Source organism: Pipistrellus kuhlii, unplaced genomic scaffold, assembly GCF_014108245.1.
Source record: "Pipistrellus kuhlii isolate mPipKuh1 unplaced genomic scaffold, mPipKuh1.p scaffold_m20_p_5, whole genome shotgun sequence".
Lineage (NCBI taxonomy): Eukaryota > Metazoa > Chordata > Mammalia > Chiroptera > Vespertilionidae > Pipistrellus > Pipistrellus kuhlii.
Genome location: NW_023425551.1, coordinates 82,144,434 through 82,165,353, shown reverse-complemented (window position 1 = coordinate 82,165,353; position 20,920 = coordinate 82,144,434). Strand labels below are relative to the sequence as shown.

The 20,920-nt window shown below is 70.8% G+C and overlaps 1 protein-coding gene across 1 annotated transcript in view; it reads right to left on the bottom strand.

The window, feature by feature from the left end:
• Positions 1-1,465: 1,465 nt before the first annotated feature.
• The window catches only part of COL11A2 (collagen type XI alpha 2 chain), a 30,546-nt gene continuing 11,091 nt past the window's right edge, over positions 1,466-20,920 (bottom strand). Inside the window, 56 exon segments of the mRNA XM_036414728.2 lie at positions 1,466-1,941; positions 2,283-2,489; positions 3,224-3,336; positions 4,150-4,417; positions 4,506-4,559; positions 4,707-4,742; positions 4,967-5,020; positions 5,117-5,224; positions 5,414-5,467; positions 5,596-5,649; positions 5,730-5,837; positions 6,103-6,156; positions 6,495-6,548; positions 6,659-6,712; positions 6,848-6,901; positions 7,355-7,462; positions 7,991-8,044; positions 8,164-8,217; positions 8,445-8,498; positions 8,718-8,771; positions 8,899-9,006; positions 9,153-9,206; positions 9,291-9,344; positions 10,274-10,381; positions 10,455-10,513; positions 10,516-10,561; positions 10,715-10,768; positions 11,325-11,414; positions 11,729-11,836; positions 12,334-12,387; positions 12,527-12,580; positions 12,756-12,809; positions 12,902-12,946; positions 13,020-13,073; positions 13,151-13,195; positions 14,849-14,902; positions 15,059-15,112; positions 16,288-16,395; positions 16,702-16,755; positions 16,953-16,997; positions 17,097-17,150; positions 17,334-17,378; positions 17,598-17,651; positions 17,750-17,794; positions 17,982-18,035; positions 18,200-18,244; positions 18,626-18,679; positions 18,835-18,879; positions 18,960-19,013; positions 19,092-19,145; positions 19,310-19,363; positions 19,459-19,512; positions 19,601-19,654; positions 19,816-19,872; positions 20,108-20,194; positions 20,685-20,759. Coding sequence (XP_036270621.1) covers positions 1,801-1,941; positions 2,283-2,489; positions 3,224-3,336; positions 4,150-4,417; positions 4,506-4,559; positions 4,707-4,742; positions 4,967-5,020; positions 5,117-5,224; positions 5,414-5,467; positions 5,596-5,649; positions 5,730-5,837; positions 6,103-6,156; positions 6,495-6,548; positions 6,659-6,712; positions 6,848-6,901; positions 7,355-7,462; positions 7,991-8,044; positions 8,164-8,217; positions 8,445-8,498; positions 8,718-8,771; positions 8,899-9,006; positions 9,153-9,206; positions 9,291-9,344; positions 10,274-10,381; positions 10,455-10,513; positions 10,516-10,561; positions 10,715-10,768; positions 11,325-11,414; positions 11,729-11,836; positions 12,334-12,387; positions 12,527-12,580; positions 12,756-12,809; positions 12,902-12,946; positions 13,020-13,073; positions 13,151-13,195; positions 14,849-14,902; positions 15,059-15,112; positions 16,288-16,395; positions 16,702-16,755; positions 16,953-16,997; positions 17,097-17,150; positions 17,334-17,378; positions 17,598-17,651; positions 17,750-17,794; positions 17,982-18,035; positions 18,200-18,244; positions 18,626-18,679; positions 18,835-18,879; positions 18,960-19,013; positions 19,092-19,145; positions 19,310-19,363; positions 19,459-19,512; positions 19,601-19,654; positions 19,816-19,872; positions 20,108-20,194; positions 20,685-20,759 — 3,924 coding nt within the window. The 3' untranslated portion in view covers positions 1,466-1,800.

Sequence of the window (20,920 nt, the reverse complement as noted above, 5' to 3'; positions counted from 1 at the left end):
GGGCGGAGGGGTTTCGCCTGAGACCCGTTTTCCGTGGAGGTTTCTATGCACACCCCCATCCACCCCACCCCACCCCACCCCTCCCCACCCATCCCAAGAGAGCTTTGCTCGGAGAAGGATTTAGCCCTGCACTAGGGTCTGGGGTTTGTCCTTGGGGTCAGGTCGACCCAGGCGGGGTGGTCGGGGCTCCGCGGGAGGAAGTGGGGGGGGGGGGGGGGGGGTCCGTGGGCCCAGGGAGCCCCTCCGGTGCTGACGCGAACCCAGAACGCGCCGCGCCCACCCCCCGGCCCCGCAGCCGGAGGGTGACTGGGCCGAGGTCCCGGATACGTGGAGCCGCCCCGCCGGGCGGGCGGGAGGCCCCGGGGGAGGGAGGGGGAGGCCCGGTGGGGGGGAGAGGCCCGGTGGGGGGGAGAGGCCCGGTGGGGGGGAGAGGCCCGGTGGGGGGGAGAGGCCCGGTGGGAGGGGGAGGCCCGGTGGGAGGGGGAGGCCCGGTGCGAGGGGCAGGCCCCGGGGGAGGGGGAGGCCAGGTGGGAGGGGAGGCCCAGAGCCTGGGGGAGGCGGAGGGGGAGGCCCGGTGGGGGCGGGGGGCCGCTAGGGGGACCGACCAGGTCCCGGAGGGACCGCGCGGAGCCGCCCGCAGAGTGAGCCCGGGGCGGGACGGGGGTGGAGGGCCTGGGGGAGGAGGGGGGGGAGGCCCAGAGCCACAGGGGCGGGCCGGGTCACCGAGAGGAGCCTCAGTCCCGCACGGGCCACCTAGGCGCCCCCAGCCTGAGGCCCCTGAAGGGGCCGGGAGCCGGAGGCACGCCTCCCGGAGCCGGCCAGCGCGGAGTCAGAGGGAACCGGGACGCTGTGACACCGGCTGGACAGGCCCTCCTGGGAGCGGGTGAAGCCACCATTTCTGGCCACAGCTGGGCCCGGAAGGGTGGGGTTGGAGAGGGGTGTGGGGATGGAAGTAACCCATGCAGCACACATCCACCCTGGGGGGAAACGGTCACGTTTTAACCATCAGCCAGAGCGGACGCGGGTACCGGGCTGGACAAGGCCCCGAGGCCCTTCCACCCTGGCCGCACAGGTCCTCAGCCGCAGCGCCGGGGAGGGCGGCCCGGGGCCAGGGGTCCTCAGGGCCCGGCCGGTGACCGCCCAGCTGACACTTTGGTGCTTCAGCAGCCGGTGCACAAGCCCGCACACCCCTCCCTCCCCGGCCCCCCCACCCCCAGTAGCCGCGTTCCCGCGAGCCCGGGCAGGTGACGGGGAGCAAGTGTGCGGGTCGGAGCCAAACAGCCAGTAAGTGGAGCGGAGCGCCCTGAGGCAGGAGGCGTGTATTCCGTGTTCACAGTGGGTGCCGGGCGCTGGGCAGGAGTGGAGTTCGAGTCACTGGGGAGCCCTGAGGCCAGGACGGACCCGGTCATCCCTGCAGAGCCCGTCCCAGGTCCGCTGGTTGGCATCTCTACCTTTGTTGTTACTGTTTTCCACTCTTTAAATAATTAATATAATTACTTTTAAATACAAAATACACAGTGTCCTTTCTTCTCTTCCTCTTGTTTGGGGTGGTTGGGAGGTGAGTTTTAAATAAGTGTGTCAGCTGTCTAACAGGTCACAGGCGCCAGGCGGGGGGCCCTGAGCCCCAGACGCCACCCCTCCCGGGGCGGCCTGGCACGGCTCCCCCGCCCCCGTCTGCCCTGACGGGGGCTCTCCGTGCTCGGAACCAGGGCCCCGCTGGCGAGGAGCCCTCCAGAGTGGCCTGGAGCTGGTGGTGGGGCTCGGGGGCCTGGTTTCCACGGCCGGGGTCCGAGAGACGTCCTAGCCCATGAAGCAGACCGGCCCCAGCAGCACCCCGCCCCGCCGCGGGGGGGCGCCCAGGTCCGAGAAGGAGGCGTCCAGCACGGGCAGCTGCTCCAGCACAGGGGTCCGCACCTCCAGCACCGTCCGGCCTTGCTGTGTCTGCAGGGGGAGACGGGAGGGCGCGCTGGGCGGGGGGCACACCCCAGGCCGGCCTCTGAGCACGGCGAGCGGTGACCCCCAGCGCCCCGTGACGGGAAGGCAGGGAGGTGGATGTGAGTGTGTGTGTGTGTGTGTGTGTGTGTGTGTGTGTATGGGGGGTGATTTTAGCTGGCATGATTCCCGTGTGCATGTGCCTGTGTGACCTGTGGGGTGGTGCCCAGTCCTGTGTCTCCGCTGGGCCACCTGTGTAAGCTGTGTCCTTGGTGATGCTGCTGTGCACACAGATGAGCCCCATTTCCATCCCCCACCCACACCCCCTGAGCTCCTCCCGTTCCGCCCACCTGACAGCCAGCCGTGAACTCCTTGACGTAGGGGCTGGTGTCAGGGCTCAGCTCGTCCTCGTTGGCCCCCCGGAGCTTCAGGGGGCCGTCGCGGGCCGGCCCGGAGCACGGGTACGAGACGTCCTGGTGGGCGGAGACGCTGAGCAGCCGCAGGAAGGTGAGCTGGACCACGCCCACGGGGGAGCCCTCCGAGTCCACGTAGGAGAACTGGGGAGAGGGCGCAGTCAAGGCCAAGGAGGGGGCCGGGCCGGGCGTGGGCAGGCGTAGGAGGGGGCGCGGAGAGAAACGCCCGAGTGGGAGCCAGTCAGGCGAGTGTCTGCCTGGGGCTGCGGGTGGTGAGCACAGGGGCTGCGGGTGGTGAGCACAGGGGCTGCGGGTGGTGAGCACAGGGGCTGCGGGTGGTGAGCACAGGGGCTGCGGGTGGTGAGCACAGGGGCTGCGGGGTGGTGAGCACAGGGGCTGCGGGTGGTGAGCACAGGGGCTGCGGGTGGTGAGCACAGGGGCTGCGGGGTGGTGAGCACAGGGGCTGCGGGTGGTGAGCACAGGGGCTGCGGGGTGGTGGTGAGCACAGGGGCTGCGGGTGGTGAGCACAGGGACTGCGGGTGGTGAGCACAGGGGCTGCGGGTGGTGAGCACAGGGGCTGCGGGTGGTGAGCACAGGGGCTGCGGGTGGTGAGCACAGGGGCTGCGGGGTGGTGAGCACAGGGGCTGCGGGTGGTGAGCACAGGGGCTGCGGGGTGGTGGTGAGCACAGGGGCTGCGGGTGGTGAGCACAGGGGCTGCGGGGTGGTGAGCACAGGGGCTGCGGGGTGGTGAGCACAGGGGCTGCGGGTGGTGAGCACAGGGGCGGGGGAGGAGGGAGGAGGAAGGCGCAGGCATGGAGAGGGCACTGCCGGGAACTGGTCACGTGAACCCAGACCCGCCCTCCGTGCGCAGGCCGCACCTGAGTGACATCGTCCCTTGGCTGCACGCACGTCTCCCCGCCCGCCGTGAAGTTGCAGAACACCCGGAAGGCATCGCGGGCGCAGCCCTGGTTGGGGTCCACCCAGTACTCTCCTGGGTGGGGGGGGCGGCTCAGACCGAAGATGCTCTTTGCACCACATCCCTACCCCCGCTCCCTACACGCTCCCAGCCTCCGCCCTGCTCTCCCACCGGAGCCCCTAGCACATCCGGCACTGTTTCCCTCACGGCCCCCCTCCCTGACACCCCACCAGCAGCATGCCCCGCTCCTGAGCACGATGAGTGTGAGGCTGTAGGTTTGCACACGTTGGCTGTAGTTTTGCACACACGTGTAGCTGTAGGTTTGCACATGTGTTGGCTGTAGGTTTGCACACGTGTGGCAATAGGTTTACACATGTGTTGGCTGTAGGTTTGCACACACGTGTGGCTGTAGGTTTGCACGTGTTGGCTGTAGGTTTGCACACATGTGTGGCTATAGGTTTACACATGTATTGGCTGTAGGTTTGCACACACGTGTGGCTGTAGGTTTGCACATGTGTTGGCTGTAGGTTTGCACGTGTTGGCTGTAGGTTTGCACACACCTGTGGCTATAGGTTTGCACATGTGTTGGCTGAAGGTTTGCACACACGTGTGGCTATCGGTTTGCACGTGTGTTGGCTGTAGGTTTGCACATGTGTGACTGTAGGTTTGCACACGTGTCCGACTGTGTGAGCGCAGGCCCTGTGCACACATGTGCTATCTATCTCTGCAGATGGCAGGCTGGCAGAGGCTGCACACTGGCAGGACTGGTGCTGGTGGGCGCCAGTGTTCCAGTCCCCTCACCCCACCCGACATCGCCCCTGACTGCAACACCACTCTCTCGTCACGCCTGGTGGCTGCGCGTCTCGCCATGTGCCCGCTGGCACTGACCATCGGGCAGCTCTGGGTGGCAGAGCTTCAGGTCCTGGCAGGTGCGGCCAGGGCTGTCCTGGGTGCCTGTCGGCCGCCTCATCTGCTCGATCTCCTCCCGCAGGGAGTCCAGCGAGCCGAAGACCTCCTCCAGCGCCCCCGGGCTGCCCGGGGCGCCCCCGGCCGGCTCGGCCGCGTCTTCCTGCATCAGGCGGCTGCCGTCCACGGAGCGCCGCGTCTTCTTGGGCATCTGGATGGGCAGGGGCTGGATCACCTCGCCTGGGGGGCCCTGGCGGAGGGGCAGACGGAGAGGACGGGTGAAGCAGAGAAGGTGCCGGTCGGGGGACGCCGGGACGCGGGCCGGGCCTCTAACTCACCGGGTGTCCCGGAGGGCCCTGGACGCCCTTCTCCCCCTTCGGTCCTGCAGGGCCCTGCAAAGGAGTAAACGAGGTCACGGAGGGGTCAAGGCCACAGTGGGGTCAACTCCAGATCCAGGCTGGGAGTGCTCCCCCCGGGGGCACTGCTCTGGAGAGACTGCGCCACGTCCGGCTGGGGGCGGGCAGTCGGGGGTCACTCACTGTGGCTCCTTTGGCGCCCTTGGGGCCGGCGGGTCCCTGTGGAGGGAGGAACGAGGAAGGGAGGTCACACGGGGAAGGTGGGGCGCAGGCATAGAGGCAAGGCCAGGAGCCCACGGCCACAGGCAGGGGGTCACAGGAGGGCGCGAGGGAGCAGGGGGCAGGGGGCCTGGGGAGGGCGGAGCCACTGCGGGTGAGCCTGTTAGGCTGGCATCGCCATGGGAGCGGTGGGGGGGGTTTCGGGGGGAACAGGTGGTACTCACAGTGAGGCCCGGGGGCCCTCCGGGGCCGATGGGGCCAGAGGCTCCGGGGATGCCCTAGGGAAGGGGGGACCAAGTTCAGCTGGTTCTCCCCACCCCCAGCCCATCCCGACGGGAATCTCCACCTCACCCCGCCAGGACAGCCTCTCTCACCGTCTCCCCCTTCTGTCCGGCGGAGCCCTGTGGGCCAGGGAGCCCCCGGTCCCCCTTCTCCCCTTGCTCCCCAGGGGGCCCGATCAGCCCGATGAGACCTGGGTGGCCCTGGAGGAGAGGGCGGTCAGGGAGAAGCAGAGGGGACGGGCGCGGGGTAGGGGGCAGGGGCCACGCCCGGAGCTCTCGCTGAGGCCCGGAGGCCCGAGCGGGGGCCAGGGCAGCGGGGACTCAGGTCCCAGCTCTCGGGGGGGAGGGCGGGGGGGGGGGGGAGACACTGGCCACTCGTCTGTCACTCACCTTCTCTCCTTTGGCCCCAGCATCACCGCGGAGGCCAGGGAGCCCCGGGGGGCCCTGTGGGGAGAGAGAAGTCACTCTTTCCGGGAGAGGAGAGCCCAAGCCCCCCACCTCCCGCTCTTCCAGGTTTCACTCCTGCCCCCTGCCCAGCCCCCTCCCCCCCCCCCCCCCCACCAGCCACTCACCACAGGACCCGGGGGCCCGGCCTGGCCCGTGGCCCCAGGACGACCTTGCTGGCCCTACAGGTGGGAGGAGACCCAGAGTGAGGCAGAGCGCCCCTCCCATGGCACCCCAGCCCAGCCTCCCCCTCCAGACTCACCACCGAGCCCGGGAGCCCCCTCAGGCCATCGGGACCGGGCTTTCCTGCTGGGCCTGCGGGACCCACGGGGCCCGTCTTCCCCGGGGCCCCCACAGCGCCGGGATCCCCCTGAAACGCACACGGGAGGTGTTCTAAGGGGCAGGAAGGGCGATGGGGCGATGCAGGAAATGGGTCTGAGCCCAGGAGCCCCGGGGCAGGAGCAGTAGAGGGAACCCCCTTCCCACAGGGGCTGGGGGGGTGGGGAGGAGGGAGACAGAGGACTCTGAGGAGCAGAGGAGAGGGAAGATGGGGGGTGGGGCGGGGGGCAGAGGACTCTGAGGAGCAGAGGAGCGGGAAGACGGAGGACGGCCCAGCACCCAGGCGCCTCGCCCACCTTGGCTCCCTTCTCTCCTTGGCGTCCCTCGGGACCAGGCGTGCCGGCAGGGCCCTGCAGGCGGAGGCAGGAGGCGGATGAGGGCACAGGGCCCATCATGGGCGGTGGGGGGAGCGGGAAGCCAGGTGTGAAAGTGCGAGTGGCCACGCCCCCCTCCTGCCCGGGAAGCCAGCCTTCCCGTCTGCTCTGACCGGTGTGTTCACACCGCGCCCCTGGCAAGAACTTACACACGGCACCCCGGAAACAAACACAGCCACGCATGCTCAGCACTCACACACACGTGCTCCAGCACACACACCCAGGTCAGCCCGGACACAGCTCTCCCTGCCCGGCCACGGCGTCGCCCACCCCTGCCCCCACCCAAGGGCGCCCCCAGGTGTCACCTCACTTACCCGCTTTCCAAGAGGCCCGGGGGGTCCATTCTCCCCAGTGGGACCAGGGGACCCCTAAGGAGGGAGGATAAGTGTGGGCAGGGTGTAGCTGCCAGCCAGGCCCTCAGGGGGCACAGAGAGGAGCAGGGCTGAGGGCTCGGCTCAGGGGGGCACTGGTCACTCACCGGCTGCCCCGGCTCGCCGTCCTCTCCGCGGTCACCCTTCGCCCCATCCTGGCCCTGCGGGGAGGAGGCCAGGTCAGGGCCCGGCCTGGGGGGTCACCTGAGCGTGCTGACCCCCCTCCTTCCAGCCGCCCGGCCACCCCCGCCCAGCGGCCAGAGGCCTGTCCGCCCCCCACACTGGCCGAGACTCACGCGAGGGCCACCTTCTCCAGGAGGGCCAGGGTCACCGGGAAAGCCGACAGGGCCCTAGCGGGAGGGAAAGCAGGTCATACCGCCTGGCCGCCCAGAGCCACGCAGACCCCGTGGGCCCAGCACACCCCAGCGCAGTGCCCACGCCCCCCAGCCCCAGCCCCAGCCCCAGCCCCCAGCCCCAGCCCCCAGCCCCCAGCCTCCAGCCTCCAGCTTCCAGCCCCAGCCCCAGCCCCGGCCCCCAGCCTCCAGCCTCCAGCTTCCAGCCCCAGCCCCAGCCCCCAGCCCCCAGCCCCAGCCCCCAGCCTCCAGCCTCCAGCCCCCAGCCCCCAGCCCCAGCCCCCAGCCTCCAGCCCCAGCCCCAGCCCCAGCCTCCAGCCCCAGCCTCCAGCCTCCCTAAACCCCACAATCTCCCCAGGGGCCTCGCTGCCAGAGCCCTCCTCCCAGGGCCCCCGCCAGTCCTCACACCCCCGGCCCCAGTCCCAGACCTCCTCCCGCCCTCGGACTCACCGGGTTCCCCTTGGGGCCGTCGTCCCCGGTGGGGCCTTTGGGCCCGGGCGGCCCAGCCTCTCCCGGCTGCCCCGACTCGCCCTTCTCCCCACGCTCCCCGCGAGGGCCCTGCAGGGAGAGGGGGACAGGCGGGCCCAAGGTCAAGGATGAGCCCCTGCTTCCAGGACGCCTGCAGCCCCCAGGCCCCACGACCGGAGGAGGCACCAGACCGGCAAGCCCACCGGTCCGGCCTTCCGCCCGGAAAGGGGGCAGGGTGCGCAGAGGCCCAGGGACAGGCCCTGAGAAGGCTGGGCACTGCTCCTGCTGAGGAGCCGGTCATGGGGAAGGGGGGCTGAGGGGGGGAAAGGGGGCTGAGGGGGTGAAGGGGGGCTGAGGGGGGGAAGGGGGGCTGAGGGGGGGAGGGGGGCTGAGGGGGGGAAGGGGGGCTGAGGGAGGGGGTTGAGGGGGGGGGAGGGGGCTGAGGGGGTGAAGGGGGGCTGAGGGGGGGAAGGGGGGCTGAGGGGGGGAAGGGGGGCTGAGGGGGGGAAGGGGGGCTGAGGGGGGGAAAGGGGGCTGAGGGGGGGAGGGGGCTGAGGGGGGGGGAGGGGGGCTGAGGGGGTGAAGGGTGGGGAATGACACCTCAAAGCCATCACTCACCTTGGCGCCTGGCTCCCCCTGGACCCCAGGGGATCCTGAATCTCCTGGCTCCCCCTGCAAGGAAACTGGGGTCAAAATCCCCTGGCCCCAAACTCCTCATGGTCCCCACACCTCCTCTCTCCGGACCCCAACGGAACAGCCAGACTCCGGGCAGGCCTCGCCCTCCTGCTCACCTTCTCTCCAGGGGGGCCCAGGTTCCCCACGCCTCCGGGGGGGCCTTGAGGACCCTGGGAGGGGACAGAAACGGGTCATGGCTCAGCGGGGAGGTGCCGCTCCAGGGAGGGCCAGGTGAGGCCCCCCCAGGTCTCAGGAGCAGCGGGAGGCCTTCCCAGAGGTGCCTCTGAGATGAGACCAGTTTATGGGGGGGGAGGGGGGGGAGAAGGAGGGAGATGGGGGGGGGAGGCAGAGGACTGGCCACATCGGTCTGAAGGGACCAGAGGCCACGGGGACTCACATCAGCTCCATTGGGTCCAGCGGGGCCTCGAGGTCCTGGGGGGCCAGGTGGTCCCTGGGGGGAAACAGATGCACCGGAGCTAGCAGGGGGGCAGGGGAGGGGGGGAGGGGAGCGGGGGGCACGGTGGAGGGGCGTGCACAGACACGTGGGGGTTGGGCAGGGCAGGGACAGGGCAGAGAAGAGGGGCGGGCAGAGGCAGGGAGCAGGTGCGGTGGGCTGGGCGGGTGGGTGACCAGAGGTGGGGTGGGGCGGGGCCAGTGGGGTCACACTCACCATAGGGCCCACGTCTCCTGTTTCTCCCTTCTCCCCCGAGGGGCCTGGCAAGCCCTGAGCAGGCAGAGGGCACAGACCGGGTGAGCAGCCCAGGCCCAGCTCCCCTCGGACCCACCGCCTGCCCCACGCCCTTTCCCATCCGACGGGCTCCTGGCCCAGCTCTTGGCCGGCTCCCCCTCACCTGCAGGCCGATGGGCCCGGGGGGCCCATTGAACCCTCTCGTTCCCTCGTCGCCTTTGGCTCCAAAGTGTCCCTGAGGGCCCCGGGCCCCGGGCTCCCCGTCTGCGCCCTGCAGTGGGGGCAGGGACAAGGGCCCAGATGGCCATAGCGCACACCCAGGTCCGAGTCCCTCCTGCATCCTCCATCCCACCCCAAGCAGCCGAACGGGACCGGGAGCGGGATGCGGCTCCGGCCGGGCGGGCGTGGGTCACTCACCGCGGCGCCGGGCTGCCCCACAGGCCCGAGGGGTCCGGGGGGTCCGGGCGGGCCCTGGGGGAGAGGAGAGTCAGACAGCAGGCCGGCAGGCCGGCCGGGGAGAGGCGGGCGGGGCCAGGCTCAGCTCAGGGCACTCACGTGTTCGCCTTTGTTCCCTTTTGTGCCCTTCTGTCCGGGGTCCCCCACCTCGCCCTGCAGGGGAGGCAGGCGAGTTAGGGGAGGGGGGCGTAGAAGGTGGGGAGGAGGCGGTAGGAGGTGGGGAGGGGGGACAGGAGCAGGGGGGGAACAGTAGGAGGCAGGGGGGGATGGTAGGAGGTGGGGGGGACAGTAGGAGGCAGGGGGGAACAGTAGGAGGCAGGGGGGGTGGTAGGAGCGGGGGGGACAGTAGGAGGCAGGGGGGGTGGTAGGAGCAGGGGGGGACAGTAGGAGGCGAGGGGGGACAGTAGGAGGCAGGGGGGAACAGTAGGAGGCAGGGGGGGTGGTAGGAGCAGGGGGGGACAGTAGGAGGCAGGGGGGGATGGTAGGAGGTGGGGGGACAGTAGGAGGCGGGGGGGGACAGTAGGAGGCAGGGGGGGATGGTAGGAGGTGGGGGGACAGTAGGAGGCGGGGGGGACAGTAGGAGGCAGGGGTGATGGTAGGAGGTGGGGAGGGGCAGTAGGAGACGGGGGGGACAGTAGGAGGCAGGGGGGACGTTAGGAGGCGGGGGGGGACACAGTAGGAGGTGGGGAGAGATGGTAGGAGGCGGGGGGGACAGTAGGAGGCGGGGGGGGGACAGTAGGAGGCAGGGGGGACGGTAGGAGGCGGGGGGGGGGCGGGAGGAGGCGGGGGGGGACGGTAGGAGGCGGGGGGGGACAGTAGGCGGGGGGGGACGGTAGGAGGCGGGGGGGACAGTAGGCGGGGGGGACAGTAGGCGGGGGGGACAGTAGGCGGGGGGGACAGTAGGAGGCGGGGGGGACAGTAGGAGGCGGGGGGGACAGTAGGAGGCGGGAAGAAGGGGGGAATGGTAGGAGGTGGGGGGGATGGTAGGAGGTGGGGAAGGGGGGACACAGTAGGAGGCAGGTGAGGCTGTCAGATCAGCACTGCCATCTGGAAAGAGGCTGGTCGGGCTGTGGCTCCCTCACCTTGTCCCCGTCTTCTCCTGCCCCGCCTGGGGGCCCAGCGGGCCCGGGAAGGCCCACGGGGCCCTGCACCCCGTCGCGGCCGGTGGGGCCGATGGGGCCCTTCTCGCCCTGAGGAGGTGGACAGAGGGGTCAGGCCTGGACGCCCGGTCGTGGGCGGTGCCCAGCCCCGGCCCACACTCACCGGGACGCCCTTCTCGCCGGCTGCTCCAGGGGGGCCCTGAGGTCCTGGGCGCCCGGGGGGCCAATGGGTCCCCCGGACCCCGCTCCTCCGCGCTCCCCGGGGGAGCCCTAAGAGAGGAATCGAGTCAGACCCCAAGGAGGCCAGCCTGCACTCCAGAGAGCCCCCACGGCTCCCAGGAGAATACCCCAAATCGGAGGCATACGGCTGGCCCTGCCTCCCTGCCAGACCGGCCGCCATGCCCCCAGGGGCCCCAGACTCACCGCGGGACCGGGGGGACCGGCCGGACCTTCATTCCCCTTCAAACCGGCTCCACCCTACAAACCGGAGATCCAGAGCAACAGCTGAGACCGGCAGGGGGGCACCGGGGCAAGGGGGACACCGGGGCAGGGGGACACCCGGGCAGGGGGGGCACCGGGGCAGGGGGCACCAGGGCAGGGGGACACTGGGGCAGGGGTCACCGGGGCAGGGGGCACCGGGGCAGGGGACACCCGGGCAGGGGGGCACCGGGACAGGGGACACCGGGGCAGGGGGCACCGGGGCAGGGGGGCACCGGGGCAGGGGGACACCGGGGCAGGGGGGCACCGGGGCAGGGGGGCGCCGGGGCAGGGGGGCGCCGGGGCAGGGGGCACCGGGGCAGGGGGACACCGGGGCAGGGGACACCGGGGCAGGGGGGCACCGGGGCAGGGAAACCGGGGCAGGGGGCACCGGGACAGGGGGGCACCGGGGCAGGGGGACGCCGGGGCAGGGGGGCGCCGGGGCAGGGAACGCCGGGGCAGGGGGACACCCAGGCCAGCCCGGAGACACCAGGTTTGGGGGGGGGGGCTCGGAGGGGGTCTGGGGCTCAGTCTGGCGGCCTCGGGGTCCACTCACGGCGGTGCCGGGGAGGCCTCGCTCTCCTGGGAAGCCCCGCAGCCCGGCGGGCCCGTCCTTCCCTGGGGCCCCCGGAGGGCCAGGGTCCCCCTAGGGGGAGAGGGAAGGTGGTGAGCACTGCAGAGATCACTGCCCCCTCACATCTCCACTCTCCCAGCCCCCCTCGGCCGGCCCCCACTGAATTCTGTTAAGTTGAACTTATTGGGGTGACATTGGCTCGCAAAGCCACCCCGGCTTCAGTGTGAGCTGGTAAAGCGGGTCTGCAAGGCATCCGGGCCCATGGCCCTGTCTCCTCCGCCCCGCCTTGCCCGAAGGTACGGACGTCAGGGATTCGTGTCACCCTCGCTGGGCCGGGCCGTCCCGTGTTCCCACTGAGCGGCTGCGCCCCGCACCGAACTACTGACCTTCGTGCCTTCTTTTCCAGCCGTTCCCGTCAGCCCCTGCTCTCCGGGGGGCCCTGGGGGGCCTGGGTGACCTCTCTCCCCCATGGGCCCCGACTCTCCTGCTGCTCCCTGGAGAGGGGCCGAGAGACCCCAGTCTCAGACCTCTCCTTCCTCCGGGCCCGAAGCAGCCACCGGGCCACCCTAACACCCTCCCCCACCCCTCACCCCTCACCCCGACCCCTCACCCCCAACCCCTCACCCCTCACCCTGGCCCAAAGCAGCCACCGGGCCACCTAACACCCTCCCCACCCCTCACCCTTCACCCCTCTCCCCTCACCCCTCACCCCTCACCCTGGCCCAAAGCAGCCACCGGGTCACCCTAACACCCTCCCCCACCCCTCACCCCTCACCCCGACCCCTCACCCGGCCCAAAGCTGCGGGCAGTCCCGCCCGCCTGTGCGGCCCAGTGAGGAGCCGGCACCACCTGAGCCCAGTGGTGGGAAGGGCCCAGGACACACTGAGCTCAGCAGCAGAGCCCAGCCCGCCCCCACCCGCCAGCCCCGAACGGGAAGGCAGAGGACGGGGCCCGGGGCCAGGCCGGTCCACTGTCCGCCGGGCAGACCTACCTGCGGGCCCACCACCCCCGGGGGCCCGGGCGGGCCGGTCTTGCCTTGGAAGCCCTGAGAGGAGAGGGAGCAGTCAGGCACCTGGAGGAAGGCAGGTCCTCCCTCCCTGCCGCGGGCGTCCACCCCGGAGGGTGCTGAGAGCCGGCCGGCTCCCTGCGGCTCTGAGTCCGGGCCGCGGGGCCGCACCACTCACCACTTCTCCTCTCTGGCCCGGGTGGCCCGGCAGCCCGTCCTTCCCGGGGGGGCCCTGGAAGGGGTCTGTGTCAGGGATTCCGCGGGAGGGACGGGAGGGCTCAGGGACCGGGGAGGCAGAGGGCAGAGGGCAGAGGGCAGGGGGCAGGGGGCAGAGGGCAGGGGGTAGAGGACAGGGGGCAGAGGGCAGAGGGCAGGGGGCAGAGGGCAGAGGGCAGAGGGCACCTCACCGGCGGTCCTTTGGGGCCAGGAAACCCGTTGGGGCCCTGAGGCCCGGGGAGGCCCTAGAGACAGAGCTGGGTGAGCGCGGGCCGCGGCAGGGCGCTGGGCTGGCGGGGAGCCGCCCCCCGGCTCCGGGTCCGGGGGCCACACTCACCCTCTCTCCGGGCGGCCCGTGGGGGCCGTCGCCGCCCGACGTTCCCTGCGGGGAAGCAGAGTCAGAGGGGCCGGGGCCGGGCTGGGGGCAGGCCCGGGAGCCCGCCAGGGCCACTCACCTTCGCTCCGGACTTCCCAGTGGCGCCCCGGGGCCCCCGCTGGCCCCGCGGACCCTAGAGGGGAGAGGGGAGAGGAGTTGCCAGAAAACCCACGGCCCCTTTGGCCTGACCCACCGCTCCCCGGCACTCACCGTGGGGCCCCGCTCTCCCCGCGGCCCTGACTTCCCGGACAGGCCCTGGGGGGAGAGAGCACATCACCGTCACCGTCACCGTCACCGCCACCGTCACCGTCACCGCCACCGTCACCGTCACCGTCACCGTCACCACCACCGTCACCTCCACACCCACCGCCACCGTCACCGCCACCGCCTCCGCCACCGCCACCGCCACCGCCACCGCCACCGTCACCGCCTCCGCCACCGTCACCGCCACCGCCACCGCCACCGCCTCCGCCACACCCACCGCCACCGCCACCGCCACCGCCACCGCCACCGCCACACCCACCGCCTCCGCCTCCGCCACCGCCTCCGCCACCGTCACCGCCACCGCCACCGCCACACCCACCGCCTCCGCCTCCGCCACCGCCACCGCCACCGTCACCGCCACCGCCACCGCCACCGCCACCGCCACCGCCACCGCCACCGCCACCGCCACCGCCACCGTCACCGCCACCGCCACCGTCACCGCCACCGCCACCGCCACCGCCTCCGCCACCGCCACCGTCACCGCCACCGCCACCGCCACCGCCACCGCCACCGCCACCGCCTCCGCCACCGCCACCGTCACCGTCACCGCCACCGCCACCGTCACCGCCTCCGCCACCGCCTCCACCACCGCCTCCACCACCGCCTCCGCCACCGCCACACCCACCGCCACCGCCACCGCCTCCACCACCGCCTCCGCCACCGCCACACCCACCGCCACCGCCACACCCACCGCCACACCCACCGCCACACCCACCGTCACCGCCACCGTCACCGCCACGGCCACACCCACCGCCACCGCCACCGCCTCCACCACACCCACCGCCACACCCACCGCCACCCCCACCGCCACGGCCACACCCACCCCCACCGCCACCGTCACCGTCACCGCCACCGCCACGGCCACACCCACCGCCACCGCCACCGCCACCGCCACCCCCACCCCCACCGCCACCGTCACCGCCACCGCCACCGCCACCGCCACCGCCACCGCCACCGCCACCGCCACCGCCACCCCCACCCCCACCGCCACCGCCACCGCCACCGCCACCGCCACCCCCACCCCCACCCCACCGCCACCGCCACCGCCACCGCCACCGCCACCGCCACCGCCACCGTCACCGCCACCGCCACCGCCACCCCCACCCCCACCGCCACCGCCACCGCCACCGCCACCGCCACCCCCACCCCCACCGCCACCGCCACCGCCACCGCCACCGCCACCGCCACCGCCACCGCCACCGCCACCCCCACCGCCACCGCCACCGCCACCGCCACCGCCACCGCCACCGCCACCGTCACCGCCACCGCCACCGCCACCGCCACCGCCACCGCCACCGTCACCGCCACCCCCACCCCCACCGCCACCGTCACCGCCACCGCCACCGCCACCGTCACCGCCACCGCCACCGCCACCGCCACCGCCACCGCCACCGTCACCGTCACGGTCACCATCACCGCCACCGCCTCCGCCTCCGCCACCGCCTCCGCCACCGCCACCGCCACCGTCACCGCCACCGCCACCGCCACCGTCACCGCCACCGCCACCGCCACCGTCACCGTCACGGTCACCATCACCGCCACCGCCACACCCACCGCCTCCGCCACCGCCTCCGCCACCGTCACCGTCACTGTCACCGGGCCGCCCCCACCCAGCGCCCTGCCCTCCGCGCCCTCCCCGCCTACCCGGGCTCCCTTCTCTCCTCCGGCTCCGGGGAAGCCAGGAAATCCGAGGGAGCCCTGGAAGACAAGAGGGAGCAGAGAAGTCGGTCAGGAGAGGCAGTGAGGCGGCGGGAGGCTGGCTCCAAGGCGAACCCTGCTGCTCGCCGCCAGCCCGTCCCCACCGGCAGGTGTCACGGGAGGGCAGGGAGGAGCGGGTCATGGGCATCACGTCACCTTGGGACCCTGGCGTCCGGGGTAGCCAGGCAGACCAGGAACTCCCAGCTTGCCCTGCGGAGGGACAGGGAGCCATCAGGACTGGAGGAGCCACAGGCACCAGGGGGGCCCTGAGGTCCTGGGGTCCCCAACCCTCCGGGCGGGAGCCAGCCGCACCCAGCACCGTGCCCACCAGGCCCTGCCCGTCTCCCGGCCAGCGCTGCCCGCTTGTAAGCTGCCCTCCCGGTGTCTGCCACTCAGCCAGGTTCCTGGGGGCTGTGACCCAGTCCCTGCCTGTCAACACGGGCTCCACCTGCCCCTGCCCCTGCCCTGCCCCTGCCCCTGCCCCTGCCCTGCCCCTGCCCTGCCCCTGCCCCTGCCCTGCCCTGCCCCTGCCCTGCCCCTGCCCCTGTCCCTGCCTCTGCCCTGCCCCTGCCCTGCCCCTGCCCCTGCCCTGCCCCTGCCCTGCCCTGCCCCTGCCCCTGCCCCTGTCCCTGCCTCTGCCCTGCCCCTGCCCTGCCCCTGCCCCTGCCCTGCCCCTGCCCTGCCCTGCCCCTGCCCTGCCCCTGCCCCTGTCCCTGCCTCTGCCCTGCCCCTGCCCCTGCCCTGCCCCTGCCCTGCCCCTGCCCCTGCCCCTGCCCTGCCCCTGCCCCTGCCCCTGCCCTGCCCTGCCCCTGCGGGCCTCCACACAGCTGGGGACACCTCTGCCTCCGCTCCGCTCGCACCCCTCCCTCAGCCCCCTGCACCCCGGCCTCCGAAGCTGCAGGCTGCGGTCCAGGCAGCTGTGGGCTGCGCTTGGAAGCAGGGACTCCAGCCTGGCGGCCTGGCTCAGGCCGGGCTCCGCCCTCCCCGGCTGTAACTAGGGAGCACCTTCACCTCCGGGGCCTCTGTGAGGCCGCACCTGCAGCCTTCGCCCCGGCCTCTCTGTCTGACGGCCCCGAGCCCGCTCACCACTCCCGCCTCTCCTCTCGGAACGCCTGTGCCCTCTGCCCTGCGCCTCAGTCACCTAGGGCAGCCTCGGCCTTGTCCCCATCGGCCTCAGGACGGGGACTTTTCCCTGGCTTCTTATCCATCACCCCTCAACCCACCAGCGTCCAGGAGGTGCCGCATACAGGAGGAGCATAATGAATGCACGGTCGTCTTCGATCGACTCACTGGCTCCAGCTGTTGGCAAGCCTGCCCGCCCTGCCCCCAGGCCAGGCCCGCCTCCCCCCTGTCCGGGAGAGCAGACACGGGTCCCGCCCTGTCACCTTCTCGCCCACAAGCCCCGTGGGCCCAGGGTCTCCGGTGGGCCCAGTGCGACCCTTCGGCCCCTCGGGACCATCCTCTCCTCTGGAACCAGGGACTCCAGCCTCGCCCTGCACGAGAGGGTGAAGGTGAGGGTCAGGGCCTGGGTGGGGCTGGGCCCCAGGGGAGAGGCCGGCCCCAGTGGCTGAGAGGGCGGCAGGGGTCCCAGAAGCCGTTGCAGGCCAGGGGCCACAGGGGGGGAGACTGCGGGGATCGGAGGGACTCGGGCTGTGGGGCTGTTACCCTGCTGGGGTCCGGCCTAACGGGTGCAGAGCACCGGAGACTGGGCCCGGGGCGTCAAAGGGATCGGCCGGGGGCTCCAGAGTGAAGGATCGTTAGGACTCGGACTGGGGGGCAGTGTGGGGGCTTCTACTCACCCTGTCACCTTTCACACCCATGTCACCTTTGAACCCAGGAAAGCCATCGTCGCCCTAAAGAAGGTGGGAGAGGACACCCCGGATGACAGAGGGTCGGGAGGCTGAGACGGAGGGTTCCGGAGACTGTGTGTGGAAGGCAGGTGTCCGGAGCGGAGGGCAGCAGGGGCAGCAGGAGGGGCGGGTGAGGAGGAGGGGACAGAGGCTGGTGGAGGCAGAATGCAGGTGGTGGGAAGTCGGGGCACATTGCTCACCTTTTCACCCTTATGACCCTTCAGGCCCCGAATTCCGTCCACACCCTGGAGTCAGACAGGGCGCAGAGACAGCGGTCAGGGACGGGCTCCCAGACCCGCCTGGCCCCCCGAAAGCAGCCCTCTATCTCCCGGCTGTGGTCTTACCTTGACACCTCGGGGCCCGGGGTACCCGAGAGGACCCTGAGGTCCAGAGGGGCCCTGGAGGAAGACAGAGGGATCGGTAAAGGGGTCGGGGTGCCGTCCTGGTGGCCTCAGGGCGTGGGAAATCGGAAGTGACGTGGACAAAAACAGTCAGAGCCTCGTTCATGACGAGACGGGGAATCCCAGGGACCTGAGGCCCAGGCTGGGGAGCGCCCCGAAGGTGGGGAGGTGGAGGCTCACCTGGTTTCCTTTGGTTCCTGGGGGGCCTTCCTTCCCGGGGTGGCCCTGGGGCAGGAAGAAGAATGTGAGCGCTGGTCCCTTCGCCTTCCTCACCCTCTACACTCCTTCACCCGAACGCCCGTGAGCTGACGAAGCCAGCTGGCCACACAGGTGCCACAGGGACCTCCCAGGGACGGGACGGGATGGACGGGCCCTGGGGCCCTGGAGGCCGCTCAGTGGGCTGGGAGGCCGAGGGGTGTTGGGACAAGAAGTGGGTGCACTCACCGGGAGGCCATCGGAGCCGGGCATGCCGGGGAGCCCTGGCTTTCCGAGGGGGCCCTGCGGGAGGCGAGGAGGCCCCGGTTCACGAGGGCTCAGTCCCAGCCAGACGGCCCTCCCCGCACCCGCCCGCAGCCCTGCTCCCACAGCGGGCTCACCTTCTCTCCGTGAGGGCCGATGGCACCCTGAGGCCCAGGGAGACCCTATACGCGGGGAGAGAGAAGTCACAGGGGCCCCGCCGTGGGGGCGCTCTCTCCTGCGGCCAGCACCCCCCTCAGAGCACCAGCAGCGAGGACTGGAGACCCTTCGCTTCCGGTCCCCACTCAGGTCTGACCACGGGGCAGCCCAGGGAAGCCGCTGGGGTCGCGGAGGGGCGGGCAGACCACTCACCTGGGTGCCAGGCGTTCCCTGCTGTCCGGGAGGCCCTGGCTCCCCTTGGGGTCCCTACAAACAGGCAGCAGGCAGGGTCAGAGGCGGCGGTGGCCAGTCAGACGGGGAGGAGCGGGCAGGAGGGCCCGGGGGCGAGACCGGAGGGCAGGGCTCAGCGTGGGCAAAGGGAGCAGGGTTGGCAGGCCCAGGGCCGGGTGGAGTCGCCAGCCATCACTCACCAAGCTCCCTTTGGGGCCGTGGGGACCGTCCATGCCGCGCACGCCCTGGAACACGGGAGGGTGTGAGCGGGAGGCAGCCGCCCGGGAGGCCCTGTGGTTTCCCGGAGCCGGGCCGTCCCCGAGGGAGCGGGTGGGACGGGCAGAGCCACCGGTCAGTCCTCCGTCCCTCCCAGACCTCAGCACACAGCCGGCCCAGAGCCGCAGGGCGTGGGGCTGTGGGGCTGTGGGTTTGTGGGTTTTTGTTTTGTTTTTCTTGATGATTTTTTTCCTGGCTCTTCTCCGAGCCTTTGGTGCCCCACACCAGAAGGCCCTAAGAGGGCCCCTGGGGCAGAGGCTGGAGCGGGAACGGGAGGGGAGGTGGGGCAGTCAGGAAGATGAGAAGTCAGGGGGTGAGATCAGGGTCAGGAGTCAGGGGCAGTCACTCACCGGGGGTCCAGGAATACCAGGCGGGCCTTTAGGGCCAAGGAGACCTCGAGGCCCCTACACTCGGCGAGGAGAGGACAAGGCACACATGAGTGTCTCTTTCATATCTATGCCCTCCTCTGGCGTTCCCAGGGCCCCCCCCCTCCTGCCCCCACCCTCCTGCCCTCCCTGCCCTCCCCCCGCCCCCCGGGACCTCGCCCCTGGACACTCACCGACTCTCCAGGCAGCCCCCGAGGCCCGATCTCCCCGTCGTCCCCCTGGAGGAGGAGGACGTGGTGACGTGCCTCGCCTCCCAGCCTCCCCCAGGCCAGCCCGGCCCCGGCCCAGCCACACTCACCCGCTCTCCGTCCTCGCCAGGGGGCCCAGGGAGGCCGTGGGCACCAGTCTCGCCCTGGGAAACAGGGAAGGGGCTTCAGAGCTCCCAGCACAGACACCGGCCCTCTCCAACGTCCCTGCCCAACGTACTCACCCGGTGCCCCTTCTCCCCGGGAAGGCCTGGGAGCCCATCAAAGCCGCGGTCACCCTAGGGGAGAGGGGCGGCCACGTGAAGCCCCAGCCCTTTCCCGCCCCACCCCCTAGTGCCCTGAGGGGGGGTGCCACTTCCTGGGGGAGCCCGGGAACCCAGGCCTCCTGAGATGACGAGCTTAGAGGGGCTGAGCTGAGCATCAGAGGAAGGCCAGCTGTCACCTTCACACCAGGTTCTCCGGGCATCCCTCGGGCTCCGTCAGCACCCGCCCGGCCCTGCAGATCCAAAGGAAGTGTCAGAACAAGCAGGGGCCAGCCCTCCACCCTCGGTGCCATCTCCCACCTCGCCCGCCCCACACTCAGTCACTCACCCTTCGCCCAGCCTTGCCGGGAGGCCCGGTGAGGCCCTGAGGTCCCCTGGGGCCCTGGGGAGGGAAAGTTGAGGTCAAGGTTAACGGGCACAGACAGGGGAGGAGGCACAGCGTTGGGGATCAAAGGGGTGGGGGGTGTCACCTGAGGTCCTAGGTCTCCAGACTCTCCCTTCAGACCAGGGCTCCCAGGTTGTCCCTGTGAGAGAGAGAGGTTGGCTATATGGAAGGACATCTCCAACAGTGACCCCGAAACCTCCCCAAAAAAGCAAAATGACTTTGGATTTGGGCCCTTTCCAGAACTGTCCATCCCCCACACACACACAAAAAGTACCTCCTACCCCACCCCCCTTCGCTCACCAAAGGTCCAGGGCGACCTGTGTATCCCATGGGTCCAGGGGGTCCACGGAGCGCCATCTAGGGGACAGGGGACACAGCAGAGGTGAGAAGAGGCAGCTGGAGACTCCCTCGCCAGGACACCCTCTAAACTCACCCTCCCACTCCTAACCCGTGTTTCACAGCCTTACGTGGCCCTCCCCAAACCAGCCCAGACCTTCCCCTTCCCCATATCCCTCCAGCCTACCCTCCCAACCCCTGCTAGAATCTTTCCTTCTCCCCCACCCCCACCACAATGCTCTCCAGCCCTACTCACCCGCGCCTGCTGCAGGATCGCCTGGGCCTGAGCCTCCTGGGCGGCCACCACAGGGCCCTTGTCACCCCCGCCACTGCCAAACCGGAACTGACGGGCAAGGAGAGAAGGCCCAGTTCTTTCCAGGAAATCCCTGGGACCTTCCAGCCAGAGGTCCTCCAGCATTTCTGCTCCAGCTCCCAGGCCGAGACACACACACACACACACACACACACACACACACACACACCGCCTTTTGCCCTCTTCCATATCTTCCAGTGGAGGTGTTCAGATAATCACTGAGAGGTTTTCAGAAACTCAGCTTCTGTCCTCCTCCCCCGATGTCTAGCCTCTTCCTCCAAAAAGACTCTCCTTTGGTTCTAGACCCCCGAAATATACAATTTCCTGCTCCACTCTAGATGAACCAAGCTTGACTCTAGATCATATTGGGTTCTAGGTCATCTAATGAGGCCCTCGTCACCTCCACCAAGAGGCCCATTTCTTTGCACTGATGGTCTTTAGAGACTCCTGGTTCTCGGTGACACAGCACAATCCCCTGCCCTCCCCCGCAGCCCCTCCCAAAGCCCAGAAGACAACTCACCGGGAGCATGAGGGATGTGCCGGGAGGGCCAGGCGCCCCATCTGATCCAGGGAGCCCTGCCCGGCCGGGAGGACCCTGGAGTGGGAGAGAATGAGGAGGGTAGGTGACAGATAGGGGAGTCTTAGGCCTAGAGTCCTCTGGGAACCCTCCTCAACAGGACAAATGCAGACTTCCCTAGATCTTTCCTGAGCCTCACCCCAGCCCTCTGGAGAAAAGTCAGGGTAAGACCCAAGACC